Here is a 12,623-nt window from a genome sequence, read left to right as displayed (position 1 = left end):
TATGAGCCCCATTGCCCCTTGAAATCATGCAGAGAGGTCCGTCTGCAGTTGCCACCAGCTCATCTGGTGCCTGCACAGGGACAGTCCTTCTCTGTTGCTGTCCCCAAGACTATGGCATGTGCTCGCTACTGAAATAAGCCATCTCTGACAACTTTTAAGGAGTCTCTAAAGACACATTTTATTCACCCAATATTTTAACTAGACTTGTTCCAAGGTTTTCATTTCTGTTTTAATTTGTTTTATGTTGCTATATACTGCCCAGACATGGAAGTTTGGGGCAGTGGATAAATACCGTATTTTATGGACTATAAGACTCACTTTTTTCCTCGAAAAATATCCGCCAAAATTCAGGAGCGTCTTATATGTTTTAACAGTTTAATATGTTAAAACTCTGAAAAACTGGATTAAAATTAAGGTGCGTCTTATAGTCCGTAGCGTCTTATAGTCCGTAAAATACGGTATTATAAATAAATCCAGCATTTATGGATGGTTTTCACTCTTATCTATGGGATGAATTTCTAGTAATTTGGTGTCGGGAAGAATCTTCTATCACCATAGTGAGTGGACATTTTGCAGCAGAGGGGAGGAACAGAAAGAGAAAAATGCAGTGAGCTCTAGATTAGTTTCTTGAGGCATCTAGATTCACTTGCAGTAATCCATTTCAGTGGCTTTTTGTTCTGTATGACTCATGCTCCAAAGGATAGCTGTCATTTAAGAGTGAAGTTTATTGAGAAGAGCATTACAAAAATAAATCTAGAAAAAGGTGTACACATTTTAAGAGTTGCATATATTTACAAGAGACAGGTGGAGGTAGTTTTCGTAATCCAGATCCCAGGACATCAACTCTTGTCTACACCTGAAACAGAAAATTAGTATGAGCCAGTTACAAGCAGTGAGTAAGAGCCAACACATCCCTTTCGCAGGGAGATGGGGGTGTCTGCATCATATTAGCTGCACAATGTCTGACTAGTGTTTGTAGTTAAAATATATAGTGTTTGAACAAGACATGTTTTTCTAACTTTAGATCAGCACTGAAATCAGTCTGAGCAATTTCTGAGCAAGTCTGAGTTTGCGCAATTCGGGATTTCAGCTCCCTGAAGAAAACGTTCAGATCCATTTCTAACCTCTCATCAATTCAGCTTTAGTTCACAGTTTGGGGACAGTTCAGCAAGGAATCAAAACTTTAAGATGTTGCCTGCAAGTTTAGATCTCCACAGCATTACTTAAGGTGGTAAAAACATTACATGCAGGAGTGTACTGTGTGTAGTTTATGAAATTTCAAGATCGCAAGAGATGATTGGCTAGATAAGAGATGTTTTAGTGTGCATGCACGCACCCACCCAACCCTGGGATGCACTAAACCCAGGATGCACAACTTTGACCCACTTGCAGATGCTGGACTATGAACCCCATCATGCCCAACAAATGGCCACTGCAGCTGGGGATGATGGGAGCCAAAACAGATGGAGGACCCAAGTTGTGCAGCCCTGCAATTTAAAAAAAACAAACACATTGGAGAACCCCAACATCTGCATTTACCCATTTTGCAGGAGCCGACGGTTCAAAGATGTCTTGCTGGATTCCAGGGACCTTGCCAGAGCGGCACATCTGCAAGGAAACAGCCATATTCAGCATCCTCAGCTCAGCTGTGCTTTCTAGGTTTGGAGTGGCAGTGCTGCCCAGATCCCAAAGGCTCACTGCACCAGGCAAAGGGGCTTTTCCCTGCGGGGAAATGTTTTAATCCTGTTAGAGGACAAGCTGTCCACCTCCACTATTCACAAGTCAAATGGAATCTGCAGTTCTCCAAAGTCCAATACAGGTGGAGAACGAGAACTTTGCAAGTCTAAACCCAAGTGCAGGGTACAGACTGCAAGAACAACACATTCCCTGTTTAGAGCAACCTACATACACACAGGTTGTACATGCAAACAAGGTGTGAACAGCTGTACAGTGGTGGCCAAACTGAGATCTTGCACTCAAGTTTCTTCTGCCCCACCAAAAACCTACAGTTGTGTCTCTGCCCCAAGGAGTTTACATAATTTTGGCATCTTCGGCATCTTACTCTACATAAGCAGCCTCCCATCTCACTTCTGGCGGGGGGGGGGGGGGGGGATGGCTGCATTTGTGTGTCAAAGCACACCCACTGAGCTGAACTCTACTCCCTAATCCTAGACACATGGAAGTTAGTTGTAGTTGTTCAACCATTCGAATATAGTGATGCACACTATTGCAGTCCATGCTTGACAGATGAACCCTGGCCCAAACGAGGCTTGTGTAGAAAGGAACACCAGCAAAACAGCTGGTACTCTGCTTACAAGCATGCCATTTCTAAGAGAGTTAATCTTGTTTTTCTGCATTTGAGGCACAAAGCTTCAATACTCCCAATTTACAAAGAAAATACTCAGACATACCAGTGCATGACTGGACAGGAAATTGAACTTGTTCTTAATGGCTCAGGGTCAAGATACCTATGTGCCTACTTCCACAGAACTCTGCTGGCCCATGAGATCATGCAGAGAGGCTCTCCTGCATGTCCCGCCACCTTCTGAAGCACGACTGTCAGTGACATGGGCAAACCTTCTCAGTGTCGGCCTCGGCTCTCTGGAACTCCCTGCCCCTTGATTTTAGGCTTTCCCCTTCCCTGTTTAAGATTAAATACAGTTTGTAGACTCATTTCAGCAGCCCTTATGCTAACTCTCTTTGTGATACCTGGGTTTTAATAGTCTTATCCTGCACTTCTATTATTTTAGAGAGTGTTTTTCTGTTTTTTTAGAATTGGTTTTGTTGTAAGCAGGCATGGATTTGTGAAAAATGGCAGTATACATTTTAAACAGATCTTGTTCCAAAATCTATCCACTGCCATAGTAATATAAGAAGCTGCCTTATACCAAGCATAAGGTATACTTGGCCCATCTAGCTCAGTATTGGCTACATAGACTGGCAGCGGCTTCTCCAAGGTTGCAGGCAACCTTGATAGGGTTGAGTCTCTCTCAGGGCTATCTTGGAGATGCTGCCAGGGAGGGAACTTGGAACCTTCTGCATGCAGATGCTCTTCCCAGAGCAGCCCCATCCCCTAAGGGGAATATCTTGCAGTGCTCACACATGCCTCCCATTCAAATGCAAACTAGGGTGCACCCTGCTTAGCAAAAGGGACATGTCATGCTTGCTACCACAAGACCAGCTTTCCTCTCCAATAGTGTCCCACCAGCTAGTAACATGCTAAAACACCATACATTTGTCAGTTGCAACAGGTTCTACATACATTGGATTGCGGGCAGCAATGCATTGCAGGCATTACATTGGATTGCAGGCAGCAATCCACAGTATTCTTGAGGCTGTCAGGCACTCTGTGGAGGTTATGGCTACACCAGGTTTAAAAGCCGCTACAACACAACTGAATGCTCGTATATCACCAGCAGAAGAGATCTTGGGTTCCCAAAATGGTAACCTTACCCGGCTTTGGAGATGGCACGGCTGTGCCCCTTGCAGTCATGATCCAGGGGGTGACGGTGCTGGAGACAGAAGTTCTCATGACATTGGTCACAAACCAGCTTCATCATCTCTTTCTTTTTGCAGCCTGGTCTGAAGCACTTGTTTGTAAAGATCTAAAGGCCAATAAGAAGTCAGGTAGATTAACATAACATAAGAACAGCCCTGCTGGATCAGGCACAAGGCCCATCCTGTCCAGCATCCTGTTTATTCTTTCAATGAAAAATCCTACTTAAATCCTACTTTTAAAAAGCCATAATGCAATTTCCCCTAATTCATAGAGGCTCAAGAGAAAGAATTTGCTACATTCCATGGTGTGGGCAGCTCTTATTAAAAATAGGTTACCTAGAGTTCCACCTAATTTCAAGAGATGGGATACCGAGAAAGGCCTTGCTTGAAATTCTCAAAAGAGTGGGCCTTATTGGATCATCTCTAGCTGTTTTATATGGTCAGTACAGGTGCTCCTCAAGAAGATCCTTACCTTTTGTTTCTGTTGGGTGGAATCACGTTTACAGTCTCGGTCCATGTGGGCTCCAACGACAACATCTGGCATCTCCCCCTTTCTTACTGGGATGGGCGTGTCACACAGAGGGCAGACTGGAACCTGCACATTCTAGAAAACAAGTTATGTAATAGGCATTACAGAAGACAAAGTTTTAGATACCTTCTACAGAGCCAGCATGGTGTAGTGGTTAGAGTGCTGGAGTAGAACTGGGGAGACCTGAGTTCAAATCCCCCTTCAGCCATGATACTTGTTGGGTGACTCTGGGCCAGTCACTTCTCTCTCAGCCTAACCTACTTCATAGGGTTGCTGTGAGGAGAAACAGAAGTATGTAGTACACCGCTCTGGGCTCCTTGGAGGAAGAATGGGATATAAAATGTCAAATAAATAAATAAATAAATAAAATAAATAAAATTCTACAAGGGTTCCAATCCTGTGCACACTTCCTTGAGCAGCACCTGGAAAAGCAGTGGAGGAGCAGGTAAGGACCTGCTTTATGGTACTGCTCCCCACCCCACTAACACAATTTGGTGGACTGCACCAAACTGATTTGTGCACATCCCTAAAACAGACATAGCTATGTCCTTTAGAAAGAGAGAGAGAGAACACACACACACACCAGGGGCCACTCATTGACCAAAAGCCTGGATGAAAAATGTACATATATAGAGTGCTGTTCATATCACTCCAAACTCACATCACCAGGCAGTTCACACAATAAGAACATAAGTAAAACTTATACAATACATGTCATGTCTTAGACAGGAAGGATTCAAGCACTATTCTCTCCTGTATATCAAGTTGCATTTTAGTTAAAAGAGATTTCTACAGGGATTCCAGTGTGTTTAGACAAGGCAGTTCTCCATACTCTCAAGCTAAACTCTCAAGAAATCCACATCCCAGATCAGCAAGACAACACTTTGTTTCAAGTCTTAGCCATCTTGATGTGTGAGCACTGCAAGATATTCCCCACAGGGGATGAAGCCGCTCTGGGAAGAGCAGAAGGTTTCAAGTTCCCTCCCTGGCTTCTCCAAAGATAGGGCTGAGAGAGATTCCTGCCTGCAACCTTGGAGAAGCCGCTGCCAGTCTGAAGACAAGACTGGGCTAGATAGACCAATGGTCTGACTCAGTATATGGCAGTTTCCTATGTTCCAGCTTACAAATTCACGAAGAAGACCTAAACAGTGCACTGGGACATCGCCACACCAACTCAACCCTGTAGAAGGTTTCTGAGCTGCTTGAGGTGTATCAGAAGCTAGACTTTGTCTTCCAACCCTTCCAGGCTACAAAAACTCACTCAGCTTCTCTGATCAGGAGATCTCCCAAGCTTTCAACTTTCTAGCTCCCTTGTTGCCTATGTTTCTCCCTCCCTTGAAAGTCTTTAATTGGCTAATTTCTGGGAGCAGAGACTCATTTTTCATTACATTGTACACTAGTTATACAGCACCATGATTTTTTAAAACTCTAAATATCCAGTTAACCAATGCTATGCTTCTCTATCACACACTAGTCCTTGCTGGGATTTTCTGTAGGCGAAGTACCTTCTTGTAGGCCGAAGAACACTTGTGCCTGCTGTACAGGATGTGGTCTTTACAGAAGACCTCCTCGCATGCATCACATTTCAAGGGTAGGAAGTCTAAGGAGATAAAATATGTAGTGCAAAGCTTTAATGGAAGAGATGCATGGATCAGGCTCTCTAAATTCTGCACGAAGTAGTCCCAAAAGAGCCAGATGTTTGTATGGACATTCAGAAGGAAGGAATCCACCAGTTGCCATCAACAGCCTTTAAACTTACAAGCACCAGAAGTAGCACACATCTTCCATGTGTTGGAAGACACTTCCCCAAGGCTCAGAGTATCAGATAACCCCGTACTATAGTGGCTTCTTACCTAGTTGTTTACAAGTCTTTTCAGAGCAGTGTTCACCCAAATCTGGGAATTCCATTATCAGGAAGCCGTCTGCTCAAGAGGTCTTTGTCACCAACAAAGTGTTGTTAGTTTAAATGCTTTGCTTTCCAGCAGAAATATGCAGCCAGACTTGCACAACTGATAACAGCACCAACACCTGGGAGAACAACAATGAGGTCATGTTAACAAATAGCTGTCTCAGACTACCATCTAAGGATAGTCTCCAAGCAGAGACACTTTTCAGAAGTTGATTGGTTCTTTTTGTCCAAGACACAAATGCCAGAAGGCATAACCTCCCTAAATGCCTGCCTGGTGGCAGTGATGGGCTGGATGAGGGATAACAAACAGAGACTTAGGTATACAGTCTGCGAGTGTTTTTGGACCCAAATCTCTCCCTGGTGTCTCAAGTTGAGGTAGTGGCCAGGAGTGCTGTCTATCAGCTTCTGTTGATGTGCCAGCTGCATCCATTTCTTGAGATAGATGACCTCAGAACAGTAGTACATGTGCTTGTAACCACTAGACTCAACTACTGCAATGCACTCTATGTGGGGCTGCCTTTGTACATAGACTGGAAACTACAGTTGGTACAGAATGTGGCTGCCAGACTGGGTCACCTAGAAGAGACCATATTACTCCTATATTAAAAGAACTACACTAGCTACCAATAAGTTTCCAGGCAAAATACAAGGTGCTGGTGATCAGTGATCCCTCTAATAGGGATTCCCAAATTATTATTATTATTTTGATTTCTACACCGCCCTTCCAAAAATAGCTCAGGGCGGTTTACAAAGAGAAATAATACATAAATAAGATGGCTCCCTGTCCCCAAAGGAGTTGTAGTCCACAACTGCTGGGAACCCCTGTTAGAGGGAACACTGCTGGTGATGACCCATAAAGCCCTAAATAGTTTAGGCCCAGAATATTTAAGAGAATGTCTTCTTCACTATGAGCTCCATCACCCCTTGAGATCATCCAGAGAGATCTGTTGGCAGTTGCAACCAGTTCCATCTGGTGGCTACACATGGATGGGCCTTCTCTGTTGCCACCCTGAGACTTTGGAATGCACTCCTGCTGAAATAAGAGCCTCCCCATCTCTGACAACTTTTTAAAAAGTTCATAAAGACAAAATTATTCACCCAAGATTTTTAACCAAATCTTGTGGTTTTAAATTGTTTTTTAGACATTTTAATTTCTGTTTTAATTTGCTGTAAACCACCAAGATATGGAAGTTTTGGGCAGTGTTCAAATACAGCAAATCAATGACCCACATCCATACATGTGGGCAGGGCAAGTAGACTAGCAAGAAGTGTTGTAGGCTACTAACTGTGGATCTATTTGCAAGGCTAGATTATGCTCCCTACTTGCCTAGGGAGCAAGAGGTTGCTGGTTTGAATCTCCACTAGTATGTTTCCCAGACTACAGAAGACACCTATATCAGTGATATACAAAGATGCTGAAAGGCATCATCTCATGCTGTACAGGAGATGGCAATGGTAAAGGTAAAGTGTGCTGTCTTCCTGGCACCCACAGAGCCCTGTGGTTGTCTTTGGTAGAATACAGGAGGGGTTGACCATGGCCTCCTCCCACACAGTAGGAGATGATGCCTTTCAGCATCTTCCTATATCGCTGCTGCCCAATATAGTACCAGCGGGGATTCAAACCAGCAACCCTCTGCTTGTTAGTTAAGCATTTCCCTGCTGCTCCACTTAAGATGACTGGCAATTTAAAAAACCCTCCTGTATTCTACCAGAGACAACCACAGGGCTCTGTGGCTACCAGGAGGGGTCAACGCCCACTGGACAGCACAACTTTACCTTTACAAGATTAAAAAGGCATTTTCAACAGTGCCTATGATCACACAAGGAAGAGAGGGAGAAGAGGGAAGTCACCCATTTCAGAAGGCATTTCAAATAGTCGCCACAGCTCAGTGGAAGAGCATCCGCTTTGCATGCAGAAGATCCTAGATCTGCTTCCTGGCATCTCCACCAGGCAAGGCTAAGAAACCCTCATGTCTTGACCCACGAGCGCCAGCCACAGCAGACAGAACTGCACAAGATGAACTGAGGACCCGACTCATTTTAAAGGTACAGCACTTCCGGTCTTTGTATCGGGAAATGCCAAAAATAAAAATAAAAATAAAGAGCCACCACTCAGCTGGTTAGGTTAAGAGCAGACCTGCGGAGCGAATAAGTCATTTTGCTGATGAACAGGATCAGTTCGTTTTCTGAAGAGAAGCACAGCACACAATACTAACAGGATAAAGTGGCGGCAATAGAGCAGCAGAGCTGAAAAGACTGAGATTTTTTTTTTAAATGAGGAAAGGAAGACAAAGCAGCCACTAAAATCCAAGAGGACTCACCACGCGCGCAAACTGCTATTCAGACCGCTCTGCTTCAACTCACCCGTCCAGAGAGCTTTATGTAGCCCAAGCCCATTTGCTGAGTCATCTTCCTCGTCCGCGTCCCCTCGTCCAGTCTGAATGAGCAGGCGATGACGTTACGTCGGCGTTCGACCAATCGAGGGCGTCCCTGGGCTTTCTCTCCTTCTGCCGAATCATGGGGCGGAGACGCGTGGAAAGTTTGTGGTCCTTCTGGGTCCTTCTCCGGTGTCCGATTGTGCTGAGTCAGGACGCCGGGATAGGAATCTTTCCTCTTGCCCAGATGAGCCACGCGGGTGCGAGAAGCCCAGTGATCGGGGGCGATTTTGCAATGCTTCTGGGACTTGCCTGCTTTAAAAACAAATACATGTCATGAATTGATTTTAATTAGTGTGTGCGCGTGTCCCTTTTCTTCCGTTCTTTAGGAGGCTGGAGACGGAGGCAATACAATGTTAAGGCAAAATAATACAGTAGTGGTGGTTGGTTTTCTAAACACATCCGTGGGATCTATCAATAATTCCTGAGAGAGGGCTTTTTGAAAAGCCAGTTGGCCCTGAAGGCCATATCGGGGAGGGCGTCAGGACCCTGGCCCCACAAGCAAACAGGCCATCGTGACTAGGGATGCTCATGGGAGCTAAATATAGTGCATTCTGGAGCTGGACACCCAAGTTTGAGAACCCCAGCCTTTAAAGGGACTCCACTGCAAAGAGAGAAGAGCGGGGAACATTCCACTAGTTTCCAGTGACAGTGACTAAGCTGAATATCTGTTGTGTACACAAGGAATCACATGAGGCCCTCTTTACTGTCTACATCATGCTCACATTACTCTGACTCATACTTCCACGGAGGACAAACAAGCTTGGATCAGTGGGACCAAATGTGGATAGTGAAGTCTGAAACTGGTTTCTAGTTCCAGACCTAGGCTTTCATAGGTTATTATTTTTTACTATTTTCATGTGATCAAATGTTTTCCTTAGCAGGACGTTTTGGGAGAAAAACAGAAAACATAGCCGAACCACACTGTGGGTGATAAACAGTGGACACCCAGTTAAAATTTCTTTTAAAACAGAATGCCTGGGTAGAGCTGGGGAAGACCCTTTATCTGAAACCCTGCTGCCAGTCCAGAGTATTTATTTATTTTATTTATTGTTAAATTTGTATACCGTCTGTCATTAAAACAATCCCAAGGCGGTTTACACAAACATTAAAAACAAGACGATTAAAATGACACCATTAAAATATTAAGCTAAAATATAAAACAAATCTGATTCAAAAGATTTAAAAGACCAGAAAAAACACCCATACAAAATACAAAGAAGCCGCAGTAGAGACAATCATATAAAAGCCTGGGTAAAAAGCCAAGATTTAACACGCTTTCTAAAAACTGTGATGGAGACCGAGGAGCGAATAGCATTCCAGAGTAGACGATACTGAGCTAGATGGGTTAAGGGTCTGATTCAGTATAAGGCAGCAACCCTGACTCTGCTTTGACCAGGGGTTTAGTCAGGGTGGGGGGATGTCTCTGGACCCCTGAAGGAGGGGAGGGCCCTGCTGGCTGAGTGAGAGCTTTCTCTTTGCCCTGGCAGCTAAAGTGGGGATGGAAAAGGGGATCCATTGAACCTTTTGTCCCAGGGTCCACTCCAACATTGCTTTGACCCAGACCTGCTGGGCAGCAGCTTGAAAAACAAGCTGGGGGACAAAGCCACATCTCCTGCCCTCCTGAATTTTTGTGGGGCAAAGATGGAGTCCCACCACCCCTCCCAGTGGACAGACTGCCTGAACCCAGCCTAAATTAGTCCCCCCAGGAAGGAGAGCTAAAGTCAAAAGGAAGGTGGAGCGTTGCACAGTTATTTGGCTTATGTTGTTACTAAAGCTAAGACTGGGGATCATAGTCTGTGTGGTTTGATAGAGGAGGAGCCCGTATGCAGATAACAAAGGGAACGGTTGTGCAAGGGATTTGCAATTCTTAAGGAAGACTGTAAATCCAAGTGGAGAAGCAAGGAGCCCATCTGGCAGAGGCAGGCATCTGAACAGAAAATGGGGATTAGAAATTAGCTAAGGTTTTAAGCGGTATTTTTAGATGCTCTCCCTCTCTAACTGACAGGCTGGGCTCCTGAGATCTAGAGGAAAGCTCCAGACCCGGCTTCATTCAGGAAAGGATCACACAAGGAGGTGAAGGATTACAGGCCGGCTAGCTAAGCGGCCAAGGAATGGGAAGCGTTAGAAATGATTTGTGGGGGATTTAGCGAAGGGGAAACTGCTTGAAAAGCAGAATTTAATTAGCAGCCACCAGCTTGAATTTGGGAGAGGAGAAGTTGCACAGAACAAGCGCGCAGGAATTTAGAGGGAGGAAACTAGGCCGGTAGCCAGAAATAAATATTCCAGGGGTGGGGGGGAGGTTAATGGAAGGTATTCATTCAATTAATGCTTATTTTATCAGTTTCTCCTGCTTTTCTGTCCAATGGCCCACATGGCAGCGTAATGAGAGATTTATAAAACCCAAAGCGCAATCCAGTACAACCACCACAAATAAACTTAGAATGCAAATTAAAGCTATTACATCAACAAAGGACATAATGATATAAGAGGCATATACATATTTTTAATTAATAATAATAATAATAATAATAATAATAATAATAATAGTAGTAGTAGTAGCTTTGTGCAGCGGCCAGATCATAGCGTGGTATAGTGGTTAGAGTGCTGAACTAGGACCAGGTAGACCCAAGTTCAAATCTCCATTCAGACGTGATACTTGCTGGGTGACTCTGGGCCAGTCACTTCTCTCTCAGCCTAACCTACTTCACAGGGTTGTTGTGAGGAGAAACTTAAGTATGTAGTACTCTGGGCTCCTAGGGGGAAGAGCGGGATATAACATGTAAACAAACAAACAAACAAATAATCCGTAGCACAATTATTGCTAATTGAAAACTTGCCTAATAATAATAATAATAATAATAATAATACATAAAGGTGGTGAGTAAGCAGAACCCTGATAAATGACCTCACAAAATTTTAACAGGGCAGTCCCCAAAATAAAAGAAAAAATGGGGATAAAATGGGATCAATGGGTTACAAAAGAGGAGAACTGGTCTTGTGGCAGCAAGTATGACTTGTCCTCTTAGCTAAGCAGGGTCTGCCCTGGTTGCATATGAATGGGAGACTAGAAGTGTGAGCACTGCAAGATCTTCCCCCTTAGGGGATGGGGCTGCTCTGGGGAGAGCAGAAGGTCCCAAGTTCCTTTCCTGGCAGCACCTCCAAGATAGGGCTGAGAGAGACTCCTGCCTGCAGCCTTGGAGAAGCCGCTGCCAGTCTGGGTAGACAATACTGAACTAGATAGACCAATGGTCTGACTCAGTATATGGCAATTTCCTATGTTCCTATGACAACTGGGACAATCCCTAATTGGATGATGATGATGATGATGATGATGATGACAACTTGCTTGTTCACACCATCATTCAAATCTAGGTTTAATGTGGGTTACCAACATTAATATTGTGTGAACCCACACCATGGTATAAAGCAACTTCTTATGTGACCCCCACCCCACAAAATTTTGATACTGCAAATAGTTCTCCTTCATGAGAAGATGTAAGGATCAGATCCACACTTTATTTTTTTTAAAAAAATCCCCCTCTCTTGCTGCACGTTCTGTTTAGCATAATTTAATACTGAATGCAAACTAATAAAATTAAGCACAGTATATAACTCCAGGAACACCATAAAAGGAATGCTAACCTGCCTGCAAGATAAATATATAACACTTCAGCCCGGGGGAGATTACAAATGAAAGAGAAATATGAGAAGAGCAATTCTGGGTTAATAAATAACCTTAAAGAGAAATAATGAAGAAGTGGTCGACGACTTTAATGGCCTTCTTAAGATTCATTATTCTGAAAATAGCTTTTCTTCCTCTCTCTTCTCATGGATGCACACAAATCCACACTTTTGCAGACAGACCCATTTGGACAGCATCTGGGCTAGGGAAGATTGTTTATCACGTCACTGTGGCAATAGGTGGGAAACTTTAAAGGGGACAGTTCATGATCCTTTGGTTACTCAGCATTCCAGGGCTTGTGTGGAAAAGTGTGGACACACACACACTACTAACTGTGTTGGGCTGGAGGGGAAATTATTAAAGTTCTGCATGTTTTTATGACTTCACACATGAATGTCACTAGCTGATGCAGCAGTTCTCTAATGATGGGCACTGTGTCATGACCCCATCCTGAATAGTGTCTCTGAATGTGATTCTGAGGAGGCAGGGCCAGCATTAGACCCAGATCTGGGCCTTGACACAGACATTTTCAGGCCAGAGCCTGAAAGGACCCTGGAATTGGAGCCT

General features: G+C 44.1%; 1 protein-coding gene across 5 annotated transcripts in view; it reads right to left on the bottom strand.

The window, feature by feature from the left end:
• Nucleotides 1-705: 705 nt before the first annotated feature.
• Nucleotides 706-12,623, bottom strand: part of ZFAND2A (zinc finger AN1-type containing 2A) — a 47,679-nt gene continuing 35,761 nt past the window's right edge. The window contains exons 3-9 of one of the 5 annotated variants that reach the window (XR_008312107.1): nucleotides 8,258-8,626; nucleotides 5,881-6,055; nucleotides 5,533-5,627; nucleotides 3,971-4,102; nucleotides 3,454-3,605; nucleotides 1,540-1,722; nucleotides 706-856 (exon numbers count right to left, since the gene is read on the bottom strand). Coding sequence is in view for 4 of the 5 variants with exons in the window: in XM_053277142.1 (XP_053133117.1) it covers nucleotides 775-856; nucleotides 1,540-1,608; nucleotides 3,454-3,605; nucleotides 3,971-4,102; nucleotides 5,533-5,627; nucleotides 5,881-5,935 (585 nt within the window). In the remaining variant the exon portion in view is untranslated. Of the gene's footprint in view, nucleotides 857-1,539; nucleotides 1,723-3,449; nucleotides 3,606-3,970; nucleotides 4,103-5,532; nucleotides 5,628-5,880; nucleotides 6,056-7,787; nucleotides 8,036-8,257; nucleotides 8,627-12,623 lie in introns of those variants that run through there. The other 4 variants (XM_053277142.1, XM_053277144.1, XM_053277145.1 and 1 more) reach the window with 4 other exon arrangements.

Source organism: Hemicordylus capensis, chromosome 13 (assembly GCF_027244095.1).
Source record: "Hemicordylus capensis ecotype Gifberg chromosome 13, rHemCap1.1.pri, whole genome shotgun sequence".
Classification (NCBI taxonomy): domain Eukaryota; kingdom Metazoa; phylum Chordata; class Lepidosauria; order Squamata; family Cordylidae; genus Hemicordylus; species Hemicordylus capensis.
The sequence above is the reverse complement of the archived record's forward strand: the minus strand, read 5'-3'. Positions and strand labels throughout refer to the sequence as shown.